Source organism: Melanostigma gelatinosum (assembly GCF_949748355.1).
Source record: "Melanostigma gelatinosum genome assembly, chromosome: 13".
In the NCBI taxonomy this organism is placed as follows: domain Eukaryota; kingdom Metazoa; phylum Chordata; class Actinopteri; order Perciformes; family Zoarcidae; genus Melanostigma; species Melanostigma gelatinosum.
In genome coordinates, this window is record NC_136646.1 from 7510745 (window position 1) to 7537920 (window position 27176).

Consider the following 27176-nt stretch of genomic DNA (forward strand, 5'->3'; position numbering starts at 1 on the left):
AGGGAATGTGGAGGGAATCATTGTAGAGTAGCGGTTTGAACTTGTGGGTGAAATGATTCTCTTCAGGTGTGAGGCATCTGCAGTAAATGTGACCCTTTGACCCGTCCGACATGCTTTGCAGTCAAACTCTTTTCATTTGCTCTGCTTTAATCTTCTAGAACTCTTGATTTTTTTTGTATCATCACTCTCAGTCTAAAAAATAGCCCGTTTACAGAGAAAAAGAGAGGACGGAGTGAGAAGCGCTGCTCGCAGAACTTTTCCTTGCAGCGTTGGTGCAGCTCTTTTTGCACATTTCAGAAATCCCTCTGACACCACTCATCTATATCTTTTATTAACTCATCAGCCTTATAAATACGTTTAAAAAAGAATCTAGTTTTAAATATTCCCCTTGTTTTTTTTGCAGTTTATTTTTTGAAGGTTTCTTTTTGAAGCCAACCGGTGGCAGCGACCTGCCGGCTCACACAGCCGCTGGGAGTCCCATAAAGCTGACTTGTTTATCCCTCGTTGGCTGGCTCTGACAGCGGACTGCCAGGCCCTGTTTCATGTGTAATTCAACCCTGATTTTTACAGCGCTTTTTTTATTCAAAAAGAGACTTCCTCCGACTGACCGGCTGCCACCAGAGGCCGGGAGGATGAGTCGGTGCGGGCACAAGTCCTGTCTGGTTCCCATTTACAAAGGATCATAACTCTCGCTGACACCAGATATTTTAAATTATCATTTCCCTTTTAATTCATTTTATTGGAGGAACTTTTATGTGCTGTGTTGACTCGGAACCCCGGAGGCTCAAAGTGACTTAGAAATGGACATAAAGTAGAAACAGATGACGCTTATTTGCCAATAAATGAGGATATGTGTGTGTGTGTTGAGGATTATTTCCCACACAGGCCTTGATGACTTTATCTGTAATTGATGAACAATTTCTTTCACAGCAGATAACTTCTGAGCAAAAAGGAGCCTTTCAATTCTTTCTTTTTTTGTGACATAAATTCTCCCTCAGTTCAAACTAGCCGGCAACAGAAGCTCACACAGTGTAACGCGGTGCACATGTTGCACATGAGGGCAACTCACAGTGCAGGGAAGACCAGAACCAGAACCCCTTCAGTCTTGTCTTTTTTTATTATTTTATTTTTAAATGTTGTACCTTATATACGTGTGTGTTGTGCAGAGAAGAAAACAACTTTCCCTCTCTCTCTCCTTCTCACACACACACACACACACACACACACACACACACACACACACACACAGCATTCCCTTGCAGGCACATTTTTGTTTATTGAATTTCTGTTAATAATTAAGAAATTTGAGCTTGGACCTCGAATGTGGCACCAATTTGTAAACACAATCGAATGAATTATTAACTGTGATTTAAAAAACGAACACAAGTCTTGCTGACGAGCAGCAGCAGCGTTGCTGGGATGTGACGGACGGTGCATAAAATGGAAGCAAATGACGGGGAGAGGAGTGTGTGTGTGTTTCATGTTGGATATAAAAAACACATCTATATTTAGGCTTTTTTTAATGTAATATTTAGGTTTGTGAAGAGAAGTAGGAGCCAGCATCAGTACACTGTCTCTCCATTTTAATTTCCCATTCATCCATAAAAAAAAAAAAATCATTTGAAGCCTATGAAGCATATCTCCTGACGTCATTTTTTCCTCTTTGTAAATTTTCAATGAACGATCCTATTTATTTGTCCTTTATTATTATTATTTATTTATTTTTCTCCAAAAGTGTGCGTTTCTTCTCGCAGGTCCACAATGATGCAGCACAAACCTTCAAACATAACTCGTTCTTTTTTCATTGGATATTTGTAATGTGTTCAGTAGCTCTATATGCAGTTCATATATATTCTCATATATTGTTTTCACTGGTGCGACATTTTAACTGATTCCTTCCCTCTGCCCCCCCCCCCCTCCTCTGCCCGCCTGGACGCTGACCCCTGCTCTCCTAACACCCTCTCAACACTAAAGTATTACCCTACTCACCTTCTAAACAATGCCTTAGTGGTAAGTCCTATTTAGTCCCTACTTATTCCGCATTAGGTGTTTGTGTTTTTACATACTCCATCTTGAGAAAATGTTTTTTTTTTGGTGGGGGGGATGAGTCATGAGTTATAGTCCTGCAGGGCCCGTGTAGGGTAAAACTGTTTCTTTTGCACACACACACACACACACACACACAAAAGTTGCATTTTCTCTTTGTGTTTTTTTGTTGCTGTTGTCCAGCCTGTTATTGACGATATGGTTTAAACCAGACGTCTTTTTTTTTTTTTATGTTGTTGCAATGCAGGCACGCTGCAGCGAAAATAGACCCCAAAAAAAAGCTGTCTGCAGCTCCGACCACGTTGTGTTTTAATGTGCGCAGAGGAAGGTCCGGAGATAAATATATGTTTCAATGCAAATATGATGCTATATTTATGGTATTTGAATTTGACAGCCTTTATTTTGAAATTTGTCGTCTTTTTTTCTTTCAAACTTGTGCTGCACTTTTTAAAAACATTTCCAGGGCCACGTCTTTGTCACGCAGCTGCAAGTTTCCTGTTTGCTTATTACGTCTATACAACAGCCGGCTATATGACAAATGGGTTTTTATATATTTCTTTCTTTGTCCGTCAGAAGTCACCGCTGCTTTGAGGTTACCGTCTCGGCGCTTGTTGCACCTGTGTGTCGCTCCGAGTGGATGTATTCTGTTTTTTTCTCTCGTCACCGCCGCTCGTTATCAGAAAGCAGTGTTTTTCCTGAAAATATATTTTTAAAGTGAATGTTATCAATAGCTGGACTTTGAAGAGTTAGCTTTACATTTACAAACGGTTTGATAATGAGGTGGTCCCTTACACGTGCCCCCCCCCCCTTACCCCTCCCCTCTGTCTCTTTCCAAGGCCTGCAGAATGAGTTGGAACAGCTGTTCAGAGGATTCAAAGCTGATGGAACCACAGTCTGAATAAACAGAAAATGTTAGATTTTTTCAGAATAAAAGGCCGCACATATATATGCGTGCGTCCCGCACACACGGACATGCAAACACGCTCCTAAAGCCGTTGGTTTCTTCATGCCGAACCCATAGCTAAGTCCCGCCCCTCGAACCCAGACCCAGCTCCGACCGGGGCTCCAACAGCTCTCCGGCTCTGCTCCATGGACTCCATTTTAGATTCATTTTTCAGGCGTTTTTTTTTAAATTTCCAGCCAGTCGTGGTTAAATAATGAAGATTAATGGTGATACTCGTAATGTGAAGAGGTTGGAGAGATATATACGTTTCTAAAACATTACGTTCTCTACGTAAAAACTTGTGGAGCTAACATTAGCAGAGTACGTTAGCACATAGTTAAGTAGCGTTAGCACTTCTATGCTACGCTAGCTACTGAAGGTATACTGGATGTCTACACATGCTGCTTTTGTTTTTGAATGATTAGAGTTGAATGTAGACCTAACCAGCTCTACAGTAACAGTGTTGTTCCTTCATTTCATTGTCTTCTGTCTCGATCGCCATGTGATGTGATGGTTCACTTTAACACCGTGATCTGTCGGCCGCGTTCCGGACAACTCGGAATGTGAGTTGTCCGGACAACTCGGAACTCAAATAATTCCAACCTCCGAGAGATACAGTACAATGGAACACCACTCAAAGGCAGAGTTCCAACCTGTGAACTTGGGGAAAATCAGCTGGGAAAATTCTGACCTCCGAGTTGTCTGGAACGCAGCAATCGCTCCTTTCTTTATCTTTTGAAACCTGTTGTCACTACTGAATCTCTTTGGATAAATCCTTTAAATGCATATTGTAGACTCTTTTGTCTTCTCTCTGAAATTGCTTTTTTAGTTGGTTTCTTACCAAAAATGAGATGATATTTCTACAGTTAGTGACAGTGTGGGCTCCATGGTAGTGGTGAGTCGCTATTGCTGGATTAGCCGGGATGCCAGTAACCAGGCGGCTGTGTTTCTCTTTCAAATCTTTTTAAGCCAATCGCTGCGGGTTCACATTAACTACCAGCACCACAGTCACATAGCGAGGCCTTAAGAATTGGTCTCGTTGCCCGTATGCTTAATTATGGTATCGCTGCGGTTTCGGTTCAGTTGCACACAAGTTTAATTGTCTTAATTCTGCACATACGGCCTCAGTGTAACTCACTGATGCCCCGCAGCAAAACTAAGTTTAGTCTGTGGATAAAAGCGAGCCGGCAGCCAGTAAAGCACTCTGCTCTTGGACACCAGACAGAAGAATGAACTCATCGTACACTTGATTGACAGGTGGAGCGGATCCATTGTGTTCTCTTGTAACCGAATTGTGTGCGCGCACGTGCGAGGAGGCAAGACCGGCGGGAGGGTTACGGCGGTGAAATCGCAGTCCCGCGATTGGCCGTGCTGCTGTTTTGTGCCGCGCAGGCAGCGCCGGATCTTTTCCCCCTCATCACGGGACACCGGGAGGTCACGATGCCAGTCGCTCGCCAGGGACATCATGTTCCTTTTACTTATTCATTCATACCACGCAGCCAGTTACAGGGCCAAGCCACCGCAAAAACCGGCACCATTAAAAGACTCAAGTATTTTACACACTGAACTGTGGCTTGGCCAATTTAAGGTGGTAGTTGTTGTGTATTTCTGTCCTGGTGCCGGCAGCCCTGAAACAAGGAGGTATAGCATCCCAGAGCTTTTTGTTATATTTGCAGCTTCAAAATCAGCAGCATGTTGTGGATTATTTGCATTCTGAGCATATAGCTGAGAGACTTATGAAGGTTTCTGTGAATAATACCTTTTCCAGCGATATACATTTCTCTGTGTTTATTGTCAGCTGGTGACTGGGGGCCACCGTGCGTCAGCAGGATTGAATTTACGGCAAGTCTTGCAAAAAACAAAACAAATTCAGAGCTCTCGTCGTCGTCGGCGAGGACAAAGACGGGATGAGCCGGGCGCGTTTTGGCAGCGGGCTATATAGATTTGAATGAAGTAGCATGTCGTTTTTTATCTCAAGCTGCATGCAGAGAGAGGCAGAATCCAACTGCGTCTCATTCAGTATCAGCACAGCTGTCCCAGCATCCGTGGAGAATGGATTCCTCCTGCTATTGCCATGGGAGGCTCCAGCCAAGAAGAATGGGAGGATATCCAGTGTGTGCGCTTGTGTTTTAAAAGGAAGGAGTGAGAGGAGAGAGTGAAACGCTGGCGTGTCTGTCTGTGTGTCTGTCTGCCTGTGTGTGTGTGTGTGTGTGTGTGTGTGTGATTGTGCATGTGTGGGTCATGTCTCCACCCGCCTCACTTTTCCTTCGCTCATGTCACCTCTGGCACGGATTAGTCTTTGGCACAACTCTGGCAGTGCCCGCGGCCCCAGTGCGGTCCTGTGGTCGCCGATATGTTGTGCTGTTGCCATGGCTACTGAACACACGGGTGCTAAATTACATAATTGAGCGAGAATATACAGAGGAACCCAAAATACTTAGTGCACAATATGAGATCAGAGAAAGGGAGAAAAGATACCCTCTCAGAAATAAAGGTGCTTACTAGAACCATAAAGTGTTCTTTGGCTTGGCCCTATAGGAGAACCCTTTTTGGTTCCTGCTGAAAACTTTATAACCTTTCAGAGGGTTCTACCTGGAACCCAACATAAAGGGTTGTACTCAGAACATCTGTGAAAGGTTCCACCAAGAACCTCGTATGAGCAGTGCTTGAAGTAGACTGGTACTCACAGGTATCTAGAACCCATCCAGTGACAGAGGGTTCCATCTTGAACCCACCCAGAGTTTTCACAAAAACCCTTGTATAATCCAAGGGTTTCATCTAGAACGCATCCCAAAGGTTCGACAGAGAACCCACTGATATTCAAAGGATTCCATCTAGAACCGACCCAGAGGGTTCTACAGAGAAGACTTTCATGTTCCAGGGGTTTCATCTAGGAACCACTCAGGGTTCCTCAAGAGGCTCCTAAAGGTCCTGGGCTGATGTGGTGAAGCCAAACCCACAATAATCACAGTTAACATTCATAGTTTTTAAGGGGGTATGGGCAGAAGAACATTCTCTTCCAAAGGAGTTCTATTGGATGAAGTCTTCTTAATCGAACCGACAAGAAACCCTTGAAAAACCCTTTCTTTAGAAGCCAATGGTTCTGTGTAGAACCTCAGCCCTTCAGGAAGAACCTTTTTCAACCCGTAGAGTGTATAGAGTTTTGTGTGTATGAATTTAGAAACCACCGAGAGAAGTAAGTCTTTACCAGAACGGAACCGTGAGCAGAAAAACAAAGTTATTGTTGAATATTTGAGAGCGTTGTCATAGCTGAGCTTCAGACACACCAGTACAGCATGTTCCTCCCTCTGATCCCAAGTCTTGACTCTAACAACAACTGTGGTACATTATGTGGCTCTTCGGAACGTTGTGATATGACAGGGCAATTGAGGGTAAGGTGTTTGCGTTGGCAATTAGCGGTGTTTGTGTGTGTGAAAGAATGAGACACAGTGTTTGTATGACAGAGGGTGTGGCACCTAAGGTTTATACAGATGAGACATACACACACATATTTATTTCTTTACTCTCCTTCTCCTCCTCCTGGGCTTCAGTTTGTTTTGAACAGTTGTTTTATCCGTGAGAGTATCAGCGACATGTCACATTCAAGCCGCCATATTTCTGCCACGCTTTGCTTGCGCTGGAGTGGCCTTCGAGGGCAAAACTTTTGAACTGCAAAGTCACACATCATTTAGGATTCATGAGTGTGTTGTAGTATTTAAAGTCACCCACACAGAATTGTTAAGACATACGCAAAGAAATGCTCCACACATGCATCATTCTGCACAGTGAAGCTCAAACATCCAGCAGAAGGAAGAAGCAATCAGCAAAACATATATAAGTGGCACTAAAAATTTTAATAAAAAACGAAAAGAAAAAAGACGGCCGATGATGGATGTGTGTTAAACGAATATAATCTATTACATGTCGATTCATGATCATATGAGAATCATATATTTATTTTTGCCAAAGCTACTAGTGTGAGGCCAGCAGCATAAGCTGCAGCAAAGGATTTCAGTCAATAAAGTCATATTTCGGGTTGGCAAAATGAATGATTGTTGGATATTCTTCAGTGTTTTGCTAGTTTTGTTCCGTGTCTGGTGCTAAAGAAGACAGACCGAGCAAGGTGTGCTTTGTTCGATTTTTAACGAATGCCAGTGTCAACACATGGAGCGAACGTTGACAGCAAGTGATTCTCGGCTCTTCCTTTTTTAATCAACAAGTGATGTTTCAGTAAAAGATATTGAATTTCCAAGATCTTTTATTGTGTTCCTCAGAGGAACGCAAAAGGGCTCGTCACCGGGGGGGAAACGCCATTGTATTCTGGCGTGTCGCAGGTCAACAGAAATAGATAAGAGAGAGTTGTTGTTGTTGTTGTTGCGGATCATTGACGGCCCACTAAAGGTCACTTCGGTGTGGGCAATCTGGGCATGTTGTTTGGCCCGTCCTGCCTGTCTGTCTGACCTACATCTCACTGCGCCAGCTAAATATATACAGTAGGCCCCTCCATTACAAAGCTCGGATTAATCCGGATGAAATCTGAGCACCGTGTCACTCTCTCTCTCCGCGCGTTTCTCTTCTACAAACTTCCAACTCAGTCAGTCCAAAAAAAATTAATAAAAAATAGCAAAGAAAAGAAAGGCAGATGCAGACATTCACACAAATATGGCACACGCATGCACATTATCATCTTGTGAATAAGACTGGAGCTGTAGCCACAAGGTCCACCCATTCAGAAAATGAAAATCCTCTGCACATTTGGCGCACACAGTGTGACTGTTTGAATTCAAAGCCTAACTATGTATATAAGCTATATTTTGTTTCTCTCATGCATAACGCACCTGCACATACTTAATCACACGAGGCACAGGTGTGCATTCTTTCAGATAAAAATATCACACCCAGCACGACATGTGTTACAGCATGAGAGTGTGTGTGTGATGCGGGACAGTGGTTTCCAACTCTCTTTTTTTTGTCTGATGTTCCCCCCACGGCCATATCAGATAAACTCAAGTGAATATGATTCCTTCATTTTTTGGGTCAATTTGCATTTGTAGAATGGCAGAAGCTGAACATTTAAATAATTGAACCATTACTTTTAGCTAACTATTTTAGCCATAAAACCATTACTTTATGCTGTCTAACAATTTTAAGACGGGGAATGGAAGACTATATTGTTACCCAAGTTACCCAAGTAGTAGTTAAGAAATTAAAGAAAAGAGTTAAAAAAAAAGACTCTTGACATTTAGTGTAAGTTGAGAAGAACGGCAGCCTACAGAAAGTTCCATATAAACTTCTCTTTGACTTCTCTTTAACAGAACCTGCAAGTAAATATCTCTAAATAATTACTTTTAGCTAACTATTTAACAGTTTAGCCATTACTTTTAGCCAACTATTTCAGGTATTTCTAGTTAACTGATTTTAGCTAACCATTTCATTTACCTGTGCTTGCTTACGGTTTAGGCTTCTCTGCTCGCTTTCAAACTAGTTTTCACACACTTTGAATCACAACACCTATGCCGCATTTCCACTGCATGGTTCGACTCGAATCACTTGGAACCCTTCCTCTTTGGTTTTCCATTGGCACAAGTTGTGGATAGTCGGTTACTTGGTATTTATTTTTGGTACAACCTTGCTCAATGTTCCAAGAGGCCTGAGTTTATACTAGAAGGTGGAGTTAAAACACTGCAGACCGCTGATTGGTCAGAGAGAACCCGTGGTGTGGCATCGCTATGACGGGTTCTCTCTGACCAATCAGTGGTGGCTATTATGTTAAGTGGAAAATGAAATTGAGACAAGCTCCTGGTACCAAAATTCAGTCGAGTTGAGGCCCACCATGCAGTGTAAATTAGCCATTAGTAGGTAGATCTCTTATATACGTGGCAATTTTGTATTTCTAAAATGTGTTCAGTTACTCTCCGATCTTTCCAGGGGCTTGAGTACCTCTGGTTGGGAATCTCATATTAGCAGCCAGCAAAACACACATTCAGTAATTAATCTATGGCTTCCTGCGTTCCCTCCATCGATCCATTTATTACCAGGCAAAGCAAACATCCCTGCACACCTGGTGAAGCATAGAGAGGCAAATGCAATCATTTGGACACAAAGGACAAAGACTCTATCAGGCCCCATTTAATTGGGAAATGGCGGGGGGTGGTCGTTCAGCCGTCAAAGGGATGACATCACGCAGTGACACCGCTCCATGATGTCACAGCATTCATCATCTTTTCACCGCTTCTTCGGCCTTCCTTTAAGTAGCGGCGGGATAAAGAGGCATTGATTGGCTCGTTGATTGTACCTCAAATTTCCCCGAGGCTTTCTTTTCATCATCACGCTGCATTACCTCATGCCGTAGCAAAAGGCGAAACAGTTCCAAGTAGAGTCCTGGATATGTTGATCCGGCACAGGAGATGAAAACCGACCATGCAGGAGTATAATCCGCATCGGCTATTTAGCAGATAAGATTACGAGCCCCGGCAATGATTATATCCACTACTTCAACCCGGCATTAACGTTTGCTTGTTTTCTCATTCCCCGGGAACGTGGCTCAGAGGCTTGTGATTGGGCTTGATAGGCATTTATTGGGTTAACGTTGGGAGGGAAAGTCTTTTCCTGTCCCGGGGGCGCGTGGAGGACCGTTGACGCTCGGAGGCTTGCGAACCTGCGAGTCAAACAGTAATGAAAACAGTTGTGACCTGATTTTCAAGAGCTGGGGAACACAAGAGTCGATAGGGGAAGGAGGATTTTTAGTTACAGACAAAGCATGTCAGGCAACAATATGTTGGATGATTCTTTCCTTCTTTTTTTCTTTCCCTTGCCTTTTTTCTTTCCTTTCATTCTCTCCCCCCTTACCTTCCCTCTACGTCTTTTGCCCTTGTATCTAACTCGGCCACCCCCTGTCCGGTAAGGAGTCGCTGTCACCCCAGGGAACAAAGGGGCCTGAGCTCGGCTCTTCGGAGCAGGAAGTTGGCGAGCGGCCAAGGGTGGAAAATCTATACTTGGTTGCATAATATTACATATCTTTACCTCAGATGAACTCTTGTGAGGAGGCCTGGCAGCTGTGAGCAAACAGAGCCGGAGGGCGGGAGTTTATTAACTGACTCCGTTTGTGTGGAGGCGTGTGTGTGGGGTATGAGTGCGCGCTCTATGCTTCTTGTGACTTGTGTTCGCCGGCTTGCTGAGGCTGTTTCGAGACCCCCCTCGACAGTCGAGCAGAGTGCAGTGGAGTCAAACAGACCCCTTGTTGAAATCAAAGCAGAGCGGAGTGGAGTGGGGCAGAGGAGGGCCGAGGCCGAGCAGGGCTTCAGGGTTAGACCTGAACACTCTGCGGCTTCTCCTTTTTGGCGCGGTCGACCCGAGCCATCCCGCAGCTGCGCGTGCTCCGTGATGTAAACTTGTATGCTCTGTTTAGGCTCAGAGAAATAGCTGCAGGATTAGTGTGCGTTACATGGGAAAGTTGTGTATTTGACTGGAAAAAATAATTCAGCGCAGGGTGAGGATGTTGTGTCACTGATGAGATGTAAAACCCAGATGGAGGCCCCGGTTTTGATGAGTTCACGGTAGCGAGGGACAAATTCCGCTCCTCAAACGCCCTTTACCGCAGTTCATGATTTCGCAATCGGCCTCTCCTGTTATTTAGACGTCTGGTCACTGAAAAAAACACACTTTTTTTTGTTTTGTTCTCGAGCTCTGCTGAAAGGGAACGGACCCCGAAAGCATTTGAGGCCGTCCGACGTGTCAAGCTGCTGTCAGTCAGTGCGAAAAGCCCCACCGTGAAACTCGAACCGGGCCCCATTATGGTCATCATCTGGAATAAAGCGCAATCATCTCCGCCACCTGAGCCAAGCTGTGGAAAACGACTCTTGGGCCTTCTGGGCCTGTCTGTTAGAGTCGCATACCGATTCACATTCACCCATTCATCTGAGTTACTTACTGTTTCATCCCTCTGCCTTGTTTTTCCTTCTCTCCATCCGCACAGCTGAATACAAGTATTTCCAAGCTGGAGTTAGGACTCATATGGGGACCACAAACCGACCGTATATTGCAGCCAGGATGCGGAGATTTATGATGAAAGTGAATAGGGACGGTGTGGGCGGGTGTGCAGAGGTGCATATTATTCGGCCTTTTTTTGTAACTTGGAAGAGCTGAAGGCCTTGAGAATGATGTAGAGGAGTGAAACAACCTGCAGAATCATTTATTTCAGCTCAGAAAGACAGAAAGAGTCGAGAGAGAAACGGCAATACGGAGGGAAAGAAGCGAAAGGGGAAACGGGCGGGAATGAAAGAGGTCTGTGTTGTAAATACAGTAGACCGGGGAGCGCTCCGTGTCCTTTTTTATTGCTCCTTGCAGCATGATTTCTTTGATTTACTCTCGATCAATCAGCGGAGGATGTGTATAAACCAACTTGAAGTATATTGGAGAAAAGCCTCTTTATGGCCGTGGCTGTTTGTATTCTCTTACTTTCCTTGGAAGCGGGCCATGATTAAAACCGGCGATATATGCGTATTGTGTTTCCTGGGGGATTGGAAGGAATGCAGAATGCATCATAACCATATTACACTAGTTAGGATCGGTGCGTGTTGCCAAGCCCCTGGATACAGGAGAGCGTAGACGCAGCCACACTGAAGGGGGAACCGAGTCCCCGCGAAAGAGCCAGAAGCCCACAACTGCAACAACACAGAGGACACCCGACACCGGTGGACTGTGTTTGACATTTCGTATGATACACACAGCACCGACGACTCCGCTGCGTAAAAAGGGAAACAAAAAGACCGCTTTTTCGCTCTCTGTGAAAAAGTTAACAGAGGAAACCCACGGTAAAAAAAGCAGGTTCTGTGTGGATGTGTGTCCGAGCGCTGCAGAATCCGTTTGGCATTTTTTGTTGTGAGGGAAGCATGTTGCTGGTGGGACTTTGGCCGGCACAATCCCTCCTCTGTTAAAACAATGCTGCAGTTGTCCTCCCCTAACCTAATTACTCCCTCCCGGGGGAGAAAGGCAACAGCACCAAATCCCATAGTTAGGAGCTCTGATCTGGGCCCTGCTGTAAGAAAAAGGCCTCATTCATCTCTCCCTCCTTCCACCGCACATGAACAGACCGACACACACACACCTTCCATTTTTTCTCTCTGCGATCGGGTTTGACCTGATGGAAGCCAATTACGATCCAATACTTCCTGATATTTCTCTTGATTTCTGTTTTTGTTTGACGTTACGTTATTGTCCTTAATTCATTGATGCGGACGACGTAATTGCATCTGAAGGGTTGGGTTCAGTTTTATAAACAGTCTACTGGTGCAAAAAAGCCTGCTGACTTTACCCAGTACCAGTGGCGTATCTGGACCCAGCAGTTTTTAAATGTATTATTATTTGCTTTTTTACCGAAACTAAAATCTGCTGATTTTCACTCAGTGTTTGATGCAGGGTCCGGAGGGTTACTTAAAAGATGTATTCAATTACTAATCACCTGTTGAACAATAATAGTCAGCAACATAATCCAAAGATCACAAAATTAAAAGCAACTTGCTTACTTTTGAATCACCTCGATGTCAAATATGCAAATAAAGACAAGACTAAAAGAAATGCTGATATTTCACCATTGTTTTCTATGAAAAGCAGAAAAGAGCAACAACATCACGGTTCAGTGCAAGTTCGGCGTCCCGGCTGTAAAAATGCTGTCACCATCCAAGGACTCCAATCATTTGGCACATTAGTGTTGCCGGATTTGTTGAACTTGCGGCAGCACCCACGTGAATGAAGTAGAATGAACCCGGTTTGTCTTGTGTCATGTTTGCTGGACCAGACAATTTGAAGCGGATTGCTCATTTCCAATGCGAACCGTCTCTTCACGCCTCACGGCGAATAGAAGGATCTTGATGAGCTGGAAAGTGGCCAAACAAAACTTTCACTGTACTGTGATGCACCCCCCCCCCCCCCCTCCTGCTTTACATACAAAATAATGGAGGTGACAGGTTTTTTTCCCACAAACATTAGAGACTCCGATTGCGTGATCGGAGTGATTTGATGGAAGCAACTTGAAACATTTAGGCTAATGTCGTCCATGTGGACATTGCCGTTAGCTCTTTAGCTTCACGCCTCTCCTTTGTTAGGCTTCTCCCTCACCCTCCCTGAAGCCCCTCGTCTTTCATCGCCGCCCTCCATCACTTACTGGCACCGCGTAGGGTTTAGAAACCTTTATGACTGTAACTTCAGACAAGGAAGTCCGTATAGGAAGTGGGGGGGATGTGTGTGGTGGCATAAACAGAGTAGAGGAAAGGGTGTTAAAGTCTTAATTCTCCCTCTACCAACCTGTTTGTTTTTTGTTTATTTGCTTCTCCTCTCTCAGGAAGAGTAGAACGGCCATTGTGTGGAGGCTTGGGAAGTAAAGCTGCGAGTTTATATTTGGAGATTGTTGCGGTGCTGCGTTGTTGGTCTAGACTGTAAGGGTTTTAGACGTCTCTGTTTGTTTATCTGGGGGGGGAATTCCATTTGTTGCCACTGAGATGGAGATGTCCCATTCACGTATGCAGCATACTTTTTTTCTTTTAAAAAGAGAGACTACTTAACGCATGACATTTCCAATGCCTACATTGACTTTGTGGCCATTTCTTTATTCAGCGTTGTTGCTGAAGAATATGTGTAACAGACCACATGCTACACTCAGGGCATATAAGGAGATAGTGGTGTTTGTGTATATCGTGTGTGAGTGTGTGTCTGGTCGTGCAGTGTTTGTCTTAGGACCGAGCTCCTTTCCTGTGTTGTGTGTGTGTGTGTGTGTCTGTGCGAGTGTGGGCTCGAATGTGTCCAGCTTGTGTGGACCCAGCGCCCTGTTTGTGCGGCTCGGCCTGCGGCAGGAGCGGAAGCTCTGCTTTAACAGCATTAGCAGGGCTCTTCCTTGTTAACCCTGTCACCGTCCTCCAATTCATTAGCCCCCGAGTCCTCTCGTTATAGATCGAAGTTCTCTTTCTGTCTGTCTTTGAAACATCGTGTCAAGTGGGAAATTAGGTTTTCTACTATAGAAACAAATGCTGTTTTTCCTTTGCTGCAAGGGGGGACATTTTGAATTTTTTTTGCAAACTTCATTGTAGTTTGTATGAGAAAGTTGTTTTGTTTTTGTCATACAAACCTTGGAAAGGACATTGGTACATTTTTTTTTGAAAGGCCGTTTATGACACAAACTGCCTCGTTATCGGTGTTCTCTACTGACGCTAGAAAATCAGAAGCTGAACCCTCCGATGCTTCGGACAATTCATGTTCGTCATCCCGAGAACCCGTCGTTGTTTTGGGACAAGCACCTTGATTCGAACTAGAGACATTTTAAACTAGATTATTTTATAAGCATGCACGATTTAAAACTAACAGGATGAAGGATCATTTGAGCTCTGAATACTTGCCCTAATATGGGTTGAAAAATATTTGATTGATGCAATTTGCACTGTTTTTATGTTTTTACGTCTGTTATCTGTATTTTTTACGTGTTTTTTATGTACGCTGCCATCTTGACCAGGAACCCTTTGTAAAAAATATATATATTTTTTAAATCTAAATGGGATTATCCTGGAGAAATAAAGGTAAAATGAAATTCTCTGTCTTTGTTAACTCTGAGGGTCCGTCCAGTCTTTCTCTATTTCCCACTAATTCATTCACCTCTTTTTCATTAAGCCGCGTGCCAACTTGTGAAACCCTCCTGTCAGTGGCAGCCATGATTGACTTCGTCTTCAGCCACATTATTAACCCCTTCCTCCCCATTTAATTAAGCAAGCTTATTAAACTGAAGTCCGGCACTGCCATTGGCTCTAAAAGTAGATTGCAAGCATTTACATGTGAACAGACCATGATAACGTTATAACTAACCTTCACCTAATACTCATTTTTACTGAACGCATCATGATTAGAACTCAATGGAACCTCCGTTAACGTTAGCCGTTATCTCCGCAGGACTGTGCTGCCCACCGGCTGCTAACGGCTAACCTTGACCAGCTTTCCCCGTGACGATTTCAACACGACTTGTTGTTCACAACGTAGCATTGTCAGGGAGAAAATAGGGTGTAGTGGTGAGTTTCATGCTTCTTACGGTGCAGTGCTGTAGAAAAAACGAGTATGTCACGTTTTCAGAATTTTGCCATCGACTTGGTACCAAAGTGTCCGTTCTTATGACATCTCTATATTTTGTGACCCTGGTAGTTGAAGGGAGCATCACGTAATATGTTTCTAAACATATTACTTTACACAAATGTAAATGTAATGCATAAAGCAGCAGCTAATTGCATGAAATTCTCTCCCCGTTCCTTTATTCTTACTTTCCTTTTTTCCCCCTCTTCCCCTTCCTGTTCTTTGTCTTTGTTCTATTAGTTTTGCCAGGAGATGTCCTTCCTTATCAGGGCTCGTACAGACACATAGAACCACACCTCTGTCAAACATTCGCCCTTCGGTCTGTGCTTTCTGCCCACGGAGGGCACCGCACAAAGTACAGGCCTACGGGCTTCATTCAAGAGCCATACAGGCAGGACCGCAGATCATCAGCGGTTTAATTAATAACTTATGGCTACGGCTTAAGCTCAGTTACTTGGCTAATTTGAATGGAAACGTATAACGATTTTAAAAAAGGATACAGAGACAGGAGGCAGTCGTGGAGGGTGAGACAGTGGGGGTTGTGAGTTAGGGATTGCGGCGGGCATTTGCATAAAGGGCAGGGCGGCATGCCCAATGGTGGAAAAGGTTGGCATCACGCCTTTCAGACTGGCAGAGAGGGAAGACTGGTGAGAGAGACAGAGAAGGGGGGGGGGTGTAGTCAATAGTGCATCCCTTGTTCAGAAAGAGGAGGTCCCTAGCTGTTGGCAGGAAAGCGGGCTAAATCTCTAGTTTGATTGTGTGCTAGATTGCCCCTTTTATTTGACTGATTCCAAAGCATTCAACACCACATTAGTAGTGGGCTTTACTTTCCTGGAGCCTCTATGCAGGAGTTTTTCTTTCTTTCTTTTCCGTCTTGGCCCTGGTCTGTGATCGTGGCTCTACACATATGCTATATAGAGTTCACATCGTGCGCAATCAGCACGTCGGGCAGCTCGGGGGAAGTTTCCGACCTGTTTTGTCAAGTCTGCGTCGGCCTCCTCGAGCCCCTTTGTATCCCGCAAGCCTCCAGCTCAGGTTAACGGCCGCGTCGATACAGACTCATGTGTTCTAAGCGTTTTTAAAAATTTGTACGGGGGGACATGGACAAAAAACAGAGCCTGGAGACAACTGCAGGGAGGCAGCCAGTGGATTTCAGCTGTCCCCCCCACCCTCATGTCATGGTAGTGGCCTGTTATTTCTGGCCCTGGGTCTATAAGCACAGTACATGGCGTCATGGCGGCATGGTGCATCGCTGGGTGGGCCACCCGTCAACGACCGCTCAGAGTTTGATGCCTGCAAACGCATCGCGACCCGGGACCTTGATAACCCTCGTCGTTTAAACTCTGCGGTGATGTGAAGTGTGAAGGGAATTCATTTTTTGATCTCACACGGAAATCTTTTAAATACAATTTTGGGCCCTAACTTTGTCCAATAATGACTAAAAAAATACAGGTATTTAATTAATAATGATATCAGATGGAAAAGGATATTATATAGTTGATAAAGAACTTAAATTATAGGTGTTTTTTTTCTCTCAGTGACGCTCAAGCTCATGATGTGCACGAGACATCGTTCTAGTAGCGAGAACATTTCCAACGAGACCAACATGTTTGGGAGCTTTATACAAAAATGACACAAGAAGAAATCAAGGATATTTCCAAATGCCTGCATTCAAAAAGGTAATGAATTGATATGATGAAGTATTTTATCAGCAGTATTAAAAGCATTCTGCAGAAAAAAAGCCCTGTGACTGATTTATTATTATATCTGACGTTGTTAGATTAATAGTGATGCATTAACCAATCAGTCAGCAGCATTTTAACGTTGTAGCTGCTCAAAAATATAATTTCTTAAAAATTCTCTAATCTTTGATATTTTGTGATATTCGAGAATTTGACCACGTTGGAAGTCGAACCTCAACTCATAGACATCTGAAACATGTCAAAGAGACTACGAAACACTGCAAGCAACCTTATAATCTTTGCAAATGTGTTGTATTTTACAAAGTCAAGTTCATGTACAATCATTACCTGCAAAATAACTACAGAAAGCCAGACAAATGTTGAGAAAGATTTAAGTGTAATGATATAGAAGCATAAAGTATCAAAAAATTGAAACACACAGATAGAATAGAAGTGCCTCAAAATTGCACTTAAATAATTCATGAATAAAACGATATAATCTTAGAGTGTTAGGAAGTTAAACAGGTCATAGTTCCCTCTGTAATATACAGTATATCTCCTTCAAACGACTGGATTTCTTCAAGTTTCTCACGAAAAACTAAATTTTGCAAGATGACATTTGAACACGTCATGATGAAGTTATAATTTACCGTCAGCTAATACAAATCTTTGCTGAATGGAGCTTGAATGCAACAGAATGAAACTCAATGCAACCTCCCTTACCGTTAGCGGTTGGCTCTGCATGATTGTGCTGCCCACCTGCTGCTAATGGCTAATGCTAACCAGCTTTCCTCCTGATGAGTACCTTCACGTCTTGGTATCAAATTATCGGATGTTTCTACAGTAACCCACAATGGACAAACCAAACACTGGCTCTTGAGAGGTCCATTCGCATATCACATTTTCGTGTCACCGTAGTGCCACCGTAGTTCTCCTGCATGCTTGGCAATGGGGATGGACAATGGGCAAAGTTTCAGTTGGTTGTAATCTGCAGCCTCACCACTAGATGCCACTAAATCCTATACACTGGCCCTTTAAGTACAGCACTTGTCTAAGGTAAATTTACTTTCAAATCAATCAAAAATATATTATAAAATAGGTCAGAAAGGGCATCATTGTGCTTGAAGATAAGGTATTGTAATGTATTATAATAACGCTGGAAAAAAAAGTATAATCTGACAGCAATTTAAGGCTTTAAGGAGTGCTAATACAGAGTGCGTGTGCTCTCTTGTAAATCAATGTGAACCCATGTCATGCACCTGGTGAGTGGAGGGTGGAGACAAGGCAGTATTACTCATTAACTAAACAAAGGCAAATGTGGGAACCAGTAGAATTGAGTTTTAATCGTGGTGTAGGTGTCAGACAACCAGGAGGATGGTTCGAATCTCCTTTGGTGCATCATAGGACCGGTTTACCTTCAAAACGGGACGGCGAACGCCCGGCTCGTCTTGGGGGTTTTGAAAACCCAGCCGTGTTGTTTCAGCTCACTTTCTTCTTTCCCCGCGGCGAGTGAAGGGCTGACTTTGGCGTCGCACACTCGTCTCTTTGAAAAAAGGGGAAGTAAAGCCCTACAGCTTTGTTAAGCGGCAAGTTAACACATGAACCCTTGAAGATCCTTTTCATTTCGTGGCGTGTTGAAATTCTAATTCCAAAACGCAAAATAAAAGGATCTTTTCACCAGACGGGTCATGGTGTAACATATCCCTCCGCTTTGAGCCTATTGATGAGTCAACGTGCTCGTAATCCTCCGTGACGTGTGTCGTCGAGATCAAAGATAATGTGCTACACGGTGATGGCTACCAGGCACACTGGCTTCTTATGTGCCGTTATAATGACATGATATCTCACTTTCTGGTACGATGAAATGCTTCTGACACGTTCATCAAAAATGAATCACCTCCCATCAAACCAAAATAGGAATGCAAGGATCAAAAAGAATGAAGTTGCTAAATGCGTTTCTTTGTTGCGGGCCAGGCGCGTAGTGTTTACCGATTACAGAGCTGGTTTTTACCAGGGTAGAAAATTAACACCTGCCACCAGCCAAATGCTGCTAAAAGCTGGCTGTGGTCTGGAAGCTTCCCTCCTCTACCAGCCACTTTGGCAGGCTTATTATTTTTGGATCTTAGTTGATGAAATTGTGTAAACGTTTGTACTTTTTTCTTCCCCGTCATATTAGTTAAGATCATTTTATTTGAAGGCCCCCATATTGTAAAAGGTTTGTCTTTTTTTACAATTATAAAGATGGTCTAAGTGCGAGATAAATTATGTGAAAGCATCAAAATGCTCAATTGTATTCAGAAACTGCCCGTCAGGACCGTTGGGATGTGACAACTATACAATATATCGACAATTTCAGTTGCAGTGTATGGGAGTGACATCAGCTGGCAGGAGGTAAACAGCTATTGCCAAGCAAAGCAAAGCTGTTGAAATGTACTAAAACTATAGAAATAGAATCGGAGAACGGGCATTGAACTGTTTTCCAAGGTCATTTGACTAGTACAAAAGAAAATGGTGATTCTTGTTAGTTGTGATGGTGACAACGCACATCAAGTGGGTCCGTAAAGCGTTGCTGCTCGCTGGGAAGAAGCGCGGATGCAGCTTCCGAGACGGATGGCTAGCTAGATAGCTAACGTTAGGTAGCTTAATACTGAGGGCCCGTTATACCCGGTCCTGCCGCTGGCCACCAGCCTGCTGTTTGGCTTATTTTCTGTAACCAGTGTAGTATTAAAGATAGTAAGCTAGCTAACTAACCAGCTGTCAGCTAGTTCTAGCTAACTAGTTCGGCTAACTTGTAGCTAGCTAATTCCACATTCAAACAAAATTGTCACTCAGCTGATGATGGCAATGATCTTTCTTTCTTACAAGTGACTAATAGTGTGAGGATGAAGAATAATAATTTTACTGTGACTCTCTATACCTCATAACGCTACAACTCCTCTGTTCATATTAGTCGTTACTGCAAAAGCTCACCTCAGTGAGCCTAGTTTATACGTAAGTTAGCCCGCTACAATAGGCGCAATGGCAACAGCACACATAAAAACAGCCGCCGCTCTGACCGCTCCGCTACGTTTATTTGAATGGGAATGTCCCTTCTACTTCTATTTAATTTCTATGGCCAATAAAGAGTTGTTTTTATAAACATTAAAGCATGTAAACATGTTTTAAAGCATATAAACATGTTCGAGTAGAAACCCAGAAAAAAACTATGACCCTGGAAATGAGCGTGATACGTAAAGTCGAGGCAAAGACACCAATAACAGGACACCACATCGTGGTCCAGTCAGTAGTATCGCCGTTACTCAGCCCGCACTGGCAGCAGAGTGAGCAGTAGTAGTCTGTTTGGCTGGCACGGTGAGAAAAACACTCCAGTCATGGCTGACTGTGGTGCCGAATCGGCCTGCCCGGGCACGGCCCACTCACTCACGCGCACACGTGCGTTAGGGCGGGTTCCTTCATCCAGCAGCACATTCCTTCTCGACGGCGTAACTGGGTGCGCGTGTATGCGTGTGTGTATGTGTGTGTGTGTGCACGCACAGGTAGCGCTTGTGTCGTCACAAGGCACACCTTGATTTCGTAGTCGACGCGCAAGCGTGCAATTATCACGTGCCGCGTTAAGTTTGGGCAGGATGTACGCTGGTGAGTTCCTCCGCCCCTCCCCCACCACCACAGCGCTCATCAATACTGTCGACTGCATCCAGGAGGATCCGTCTCAACATGTGTTCTCATGCAAGAACAGACATTGTTTAATTAAATCTCGAACACAGAAAAAAGAAATTTGAAACAGCCCTCAAGTGATCTGCTTTCTCAATGTTTTTACAGCATTTACAGATGATTTGTATTCTGTTTTTCAGCACACAAAACCCTTTCCGTGTTTCTCATGTGAATTTATGTACACACTGCGCAGTACGTGAGTGATCCGTATTGATAGAACCGGGCCTCCTTGTCAAACAAATGTAGCTCATGTTGGTGGTAGTCGTAGGGGGGGGGGGGGGGGGGTAATCAGGACCTCCAGAGCCAGAGGACGGAAAAGCCCAGTTGGGTTTTGCTGTGCAGCCAGGCAGCGGAGCCCCTTTTGTGGGACAGGAATGTGCCATGCGTGCCTCTTCCTTAGCCCCCCCTCACCACACACACACACACACACACCCCGGGCACGTTAGCACGCAGCCACCGCAAATTGCTTGCAGATTTTTCACACATAGTAACGTGCCGGTTTGTAAACTCGGAAGAGGATCACTCCACTCCAGCGAGTGTTGGGTACTTTTTTCCATCTCTTCCGTCTTTAAATGATTAACAGGAGTGATTACTGTATAACAATGGAGGGTCATGCAGCAGGCACGTTCATGATTACTACATGATTACTACATGATGAGCTAGAGAAGACATGCTTCCTAGGGCATCGGGGAACAAGTTTTTTGGGGGGGATGAAACCTCTTGTGATATATAAATCCCCGAAATGGCTTTTTCACATGGTAGAAACTTTCAAAATTGATATGAGACCAGTTTTTAATAAAAATAGGCCCATCTGGATGAATAGAACTCTTCAGCGAATGATTGAATCTCCTCCTCCTCCTCCTCCTCCTCCGCCACCTCCCTCCCCTGCTCTCTGGCTCCGAGCCGGGAGGTCAGAGGCGGAGCCGGCGTCGGGCTCCGTCCAGGGTTCAGGGACACTCGGGCCGGGGCAGGAGAGGATGGAGCCGGGGCCCCCACCTGCACAGAGCTGCGCTCATGAAGGGGACGGGCGCCTGGGAGGCCCTGGGGTCATGCAGACCGTGGTTTAATTGGTCTGACGAGATGCAGAGTGTAGGCCTGGGCGAGGTTAGGGGCCAGAGCGGGGCCGAGAGGCCTGCTGCTGGGCATCGTGGGTCAGAAAGAGGAGGAGGGGTGGTGCTTCCGGTTATGACGTGCAACTGAGCAGACGTGTGGAGCAAGGCTCCGGCGAAATGAATATATTTCACCAACTAAATCGAGCTACCTGTGACCTGGAATACTTTTTTAAGGTACATTTCACGCGATGTCGAAAAATCGAGGGAAAGGCCGACCTCTTAAAATTGACAAAAAGACAGACTTTGAGACTCTACCTGAGGAAGACATGGAAGACGTAACTAGCGATATGCCAACCCATGAGGAGACCAGCAGCAATGAGAGCCAGATTCTATCGGCCATACAGTCCATGAGGAACGAATTTTCCGCTAAACTACATGAAGTCATTTCCTCCAACCGAGCGATAAAAGAAGCTGTAGGGGCATTTTCTGAAAGACTCACAGAAGCAGAAACTCGCATTTGCACTGCGGAAGACCAGATCACTTTGCTAACAAAGCAAGCCGACACCGTGTGGAAAAGAGTCCACAAGCTCACCTCACAGATGGAAGAGATGGAAAACCTACAACGTCGCTCCAACCTAAGACTGGTTGGATTACCAGAGGGAGCGGAGAGCGGAGATGCACGAACATTCTTAACGGCATGGCTGCACAAGGCTCTCAACATAGATGCAGAACAACCGGTCATCGTCGAGCAAGCCTACAGGCTGGGGAGAATACCACTGCAGACCCAGGATCAGCAGGGTCCAGACAGAATACGACCACGGATTCTCCTGGTGAAATTCCTGACCTACCGAGACAGAGACCGAGTTATGAAAACAGCACGTCTGAAAGATGAAATCAAAGTGGACGGTGGCCGTGTCATGTTCTTGTCAAGTTTTAATGATACCAAGCAAAAGTTAAGTATAGATACAAAACATTTTTTCAAGTAGCTCCAGATAAGAAACTTCATAACAAAGACACAGAACTCTGTAAATCTCCCCTCTCTAAATTCTTTAGAAAAGATAGCTTGAAACCATTATGGACCAGCTGGACTGATCTCAAAATGTTATCAGACTATCATAGCTGCAGCAAAAGAATCCTCCGATGACAAAAGGCTAGCATGGTGTTCAGACCTAAATGAAGAAATCACTGAAGAAGAGTGGCAGGACATATGTCTACAGAGTCAAGTTCAAACAATAAACTCAAGGTTCAAACTTCTCCAGTATAAATGGGTGATGAGAACATACATTACTCCAGAGTTACTGCATCGCATGGACCCCAATACACCGGATGCTTGTGTTAAATGTGGTCTTCATAAAGGTAGCTTGTCTCATTGCCTTTGGGAATGCACCCTCATTCAGGATTTCTGGAAAGAGATTCTTACAATTGTATCTAACTGTATTAACGAACAACTTCCATTATGTCCAAAACTCTGTCTTTTTGGGTGTTTCCCAGTAAACTGTACACTTAACAGCAGCAAAAAGAAGATGGTCATATTTTGTCTTCTTGAAGCTAAACATAAAATTGCAACGGCTTGGAAATCTGTACACAGGCCAAGCAAACGAAATTGGATAGAGGGACTGATACAGTGCCTCGCCTTAGAGAAACTTACATATGCAGTTAAAGGGAAATATAACATCTTTGCAAAGATTTGGGGCTCATTTATGGAGTTTCTGGAGGGGGAAGATTTTGTTGTAACCATACAGTCTACCGTTTTCCTTTTTGTTTTTGTTTCCCTTCCCCGTTTTTTTCTTCTCTGACTGGTCACATGAGGGAATGTGGGAGCATTCTATTTGTGGGGTATAATATGTATCTACCTGTGCATGTACATATCTGTCACCCTCTACTGTTATTTTAAATTTTTGTTTCTGCTGAGAAACAGTCAGTAACGTCCAACAACACATGCCATTTTTATCTTTAATTTTATCTTTATTTGAAATTTCTCTAAGTGCCTTTTGTTGTGCCTTGTTTTGTCTTGTTTGTGTATTGTGGAAAAGCCAATAAAAAACATTTGTCAAAAAAAAAGAAAGAGGAGGAGACTCTCATCACGAGTTTGTTTAACTTTTATTAAGTTAAAGATATGTACAAGCGATGGAGAAAACTCCTATTCTGGGCATTCGAAAGGGTTGAAATCATTGAGATGGAACATTTCAATGTTGGTTTGGAAAACAAAACACAGAAGCCAAGGATTTATCAGAACGAAAAACAACAACAAAAATAATGCATTTCACCGTGCCAGAGTTTTGATTATTTGGCTTTAGGATTTTGGACTTGAGAGCAAAGCTCACTTTCACCTCCATTGTTTCTCATAAAGCCAGACGAGGTGGCCCGAATAAAAAAAAACAAACATTCTTCTAATTGCTCTGTAATTCGAATTGCAGGCATTTTATTTGCCTTTCGTTAAAGAGATGCACTTTGTAGGCAGGCAGGACGGCCCCCTGCTAGCAGGTTTATCAAGTCTGAATGTTTATTCATTTATCTGCAACATGTAAACGTATGAGAAAATGGAATAGAAGCGTGCAGCATGTATTTTCTGATAATTGCCGTTCACGTAGACCTGCAGTGTTCCACATTGCTGGAAATTACAAAACAAATATATTATTGTACCTAATTGAAATGTGTTAATATTGTTTCTAGATCTATTTTTGATTTATTGAGTGTTAATAACAGTAAATAACTAAACAGTATCAATTTAGGGATGTTCATGAAAAAGAAGAAAGAACTAAAGATAAGAGCTGTTGTAAGCGGTGGACCCTTCTCTGTGGAGGGTTTAGCAGACACACTGATGAATCAAACATCTCTTTTTTCCAAAGTAAAGAGCCTTTTCTCTCCTCCCTGAAAGAGTTAATCTGAAGTTGGCAGCCAACTCCGCAGTCTCGGTCAGACGTGGGGAGAATAAAAAAAAAGGACTTCAAAATCATTTCTTTTGTCTTGTCATAGCCTGTTTGAATTCAGATGAGTGTTTTATCTAGCACGTTTTTAAAATTGAAATCAACGCTTTTGCAACGGAAAGGGGGGGTGGGGGGGCTTAGATATCAACAATTATGAAAATATCAAAGCACACGTTTTAATATATACGTTTTATGTTTTATCTTTAGATGGACAGACTGATTTTTTAGTTCGTAAAAAATAATAATACTTTAGAGAATAAGATGTATCCAGGCTCCAGCATCCATGATATTTCACATGTTTCACAGCAGTGATCTGAGTCATTCAGGGCCTCTCAGGGAAGCGCGTTCATTTGACTCCTCACACAACGTTTCCACTACATATTTCCATGTGTTTTGGGACTCCTCTCCCTGTATTAATTGACGGCGGGTTTTAGTAACGGTTTAGCACAATCGTGTCGCTTGCGGGAATGCCAGCTCGTCTTTTTTTTTCATTTCCATGTTATATTGCTGGCAGACTCCGTCGATGATGTCTTTACTTTTTTATTTTTCTGGAGTATATTTCAAGTGCCCTCTGAGAAGGGAGAGGCGGGGAGGGGGGAGGACAAAGTGACGGTGCATTTAAAATTGATTTGGATGAGTTTTTCCGTCGTATTAGCGGAGTCTGGATGCTATTTGAGAGAATTAGCCAGAAAAAAACAAAAACATGTTGGTGGAAAAAGAAGTTTCTTTAAGTCGGGCGGTCAATTAGAGAGACTCACGCAGGGATTGTTCGTCTGTTTTTTTAAATTCACAGCCCTGAAATGTGACCCATAATGTACACGTGCAGAGTGGATGCAGTTTTTATTTAACGGGGCTTTTAAGGTGAACAGATGAAACCCACCGGAAGCTCGCGCTCGTCAGATATTCGCGCCGCTCTCAAAAAAAAGAAAATGTATCAGGAAGTTAAAAAAGAACACACCGTCCGCTCCGGCTGCTAATTGATATTAAACCCCAATTAAAAGCTAAAGGCCAAGCGCGTTTGGACTTCATTTAATTTCCAGGTAAGAAGATTAACCGACATACACCTTCCATCATGGTTTATGTGTGCTCCATAAACTAAATAAGCGTTCATTACAATACAGCACCTGAACCCAACACGGGCCTCGTGAGGCGCAGCTGATAGCGCAGACATGCTACTCTACAGTTAGCTAACCCACGGACACATTGAAAGGCTCGCTTGTATGTTCTCCCACTGCAGTTCGAAAATAATCTGCATAACAGTTATTCCTGGATTTATTCCTCTTGTTTTTCAGCCCATGGAAGGCAAATAGCACAGCTAATGAAAATGACTTAACCCCCCTTGGAGTGAAATTCCAGTGACATTTGAATGCTGGTTCATTTGCATTTTGGCAGGGTCACACAGACAGACTTCTTTCTTTTTAGTTTTTTTACTGAAAAGCATGAATCACATTCAAGTGCCAGTTTAGTTTCCGGATTTGTTTTTGTCGCAGGTGGTGATGGGAAATATATTTAACTCTGATCATCATCATCAGGCTTATGGCCGGAAGATGAAGCTGAGGCACGTCGCTGTTGATGGGAGCGGAGGCCGTGATGTCTGTTCGTGAGAGAACCTCTGCCTTTTGTTTTGTTACACGAGAACGCCAGTAATAACCTCTGTCATAATTTACAAGATGTGCACCCCGTCATCTTGAAGAGCTGGGGCAGAATTCGTGAATTATGTGCGAAAACATGGCTCAAATATTCTTTCATGATGTTTTCTTCATCTGTCGATCGCCATCTCGATTAATCGTTAAAAGTGCCAGACGGCACAAAAAAAACCCTTTTATGATTTTCCAGATTCCCAACGTTCTTTTGAATTGCCCAAAAGATCCCCGGTTTCATCGTCACAGCTGAGAGGCTCGAGCTTCAACGATAAATCGACAATTCGTCTGGCAGAGCACATGAACTAATACGCCGTTTTTTAATGTTTATTTTTTCCGTCACAAGGCTCCTTCCCCAGATTCAGATTCTGCCTTCAGACTAGCTGTTATTTTGCGGAGCAGGTGCCACCCTGAATGACACTGCCGCCATGACGAGCCAACACGGCAGCCGCCGGCGCCCCAAAAAGCCCTCGCCAGGAGGGAAGGGTGCAGGGCAGATTTGTTTTTTATTCCCGCTTTATCTGCTGCTTTAGCAGCACAGGCAAATCCAGGTTTTCCCCCTTGAAACCCTTCTAACCATTTCCTGCCTCTGAATCATCCTGTCATTGATTTTGTGTTGCTGTGCACAGTCGGAGGAGTGCGGCCGCCCCGGGTTTGTTTCTCCATCTTTTGTTTGCTGTGGTAAAAAAAAAAAAAACCCCTGTGAGCAGCTGCCGGCGGTGGGGTCTGGAGGGATTCTTGGAGCTACGTGTCCTCTCTTTGCCATCCTCTGCCAAGGTGGCATTATGCAAGCAGGGAGAGAGGGGTGGAGGGAGAGACGGAGAGGAGGGGGGAGGCGGCGGCGGCCATGGTAAAGATGGAGGCAGGCTGCTGGGGAATTGGTGCAGGAGACGACTTGCTCCCTTGAACTTTGCCTCCGTGTCAGAGTGGAACTTGTCGATTTGGCAAATTGCGCGGGGTCGGGATGAGGCTGCTCTCCTACACTCCCACCTGCTCTCTTGCCTCCCCCCCCCTCTCTCTCTCTCCCTATCATTGCCGCTACGCCACCCCCTCCCTCCCTCCTTTCTCTT

General features: G+C 44.1%; 1 protein-coding gene across 4 annotated transcripts in view; it reads left to right on the top strand.

Annotated features, from left to right (window-relative positions):
- Positions 1 to 27176, top strand: part of nfixb (nuclear factor I/Xb) — a 140227-nt gene that overhangs the window by 16473 nt on the left and 96578 nt on the right. For 2 of the 4 annotated variants that reach the window (XM_079282046.1, XM_079282047.1), the window contains exon 3: positions 1975 to 2010. The exons of the other annotated variants lie outside the window; for them this stretch is intronic. In XM_079282046.1, the coding sequence (XP_079138172.1) occupies positions 1975 to 2010 (36 nt within the window). The remainder of the gene's footprint in view (positions 1 to 1974; positions 2011 to 27176) is intronic. 4 annotated transcript variants of the gene reach the window in all.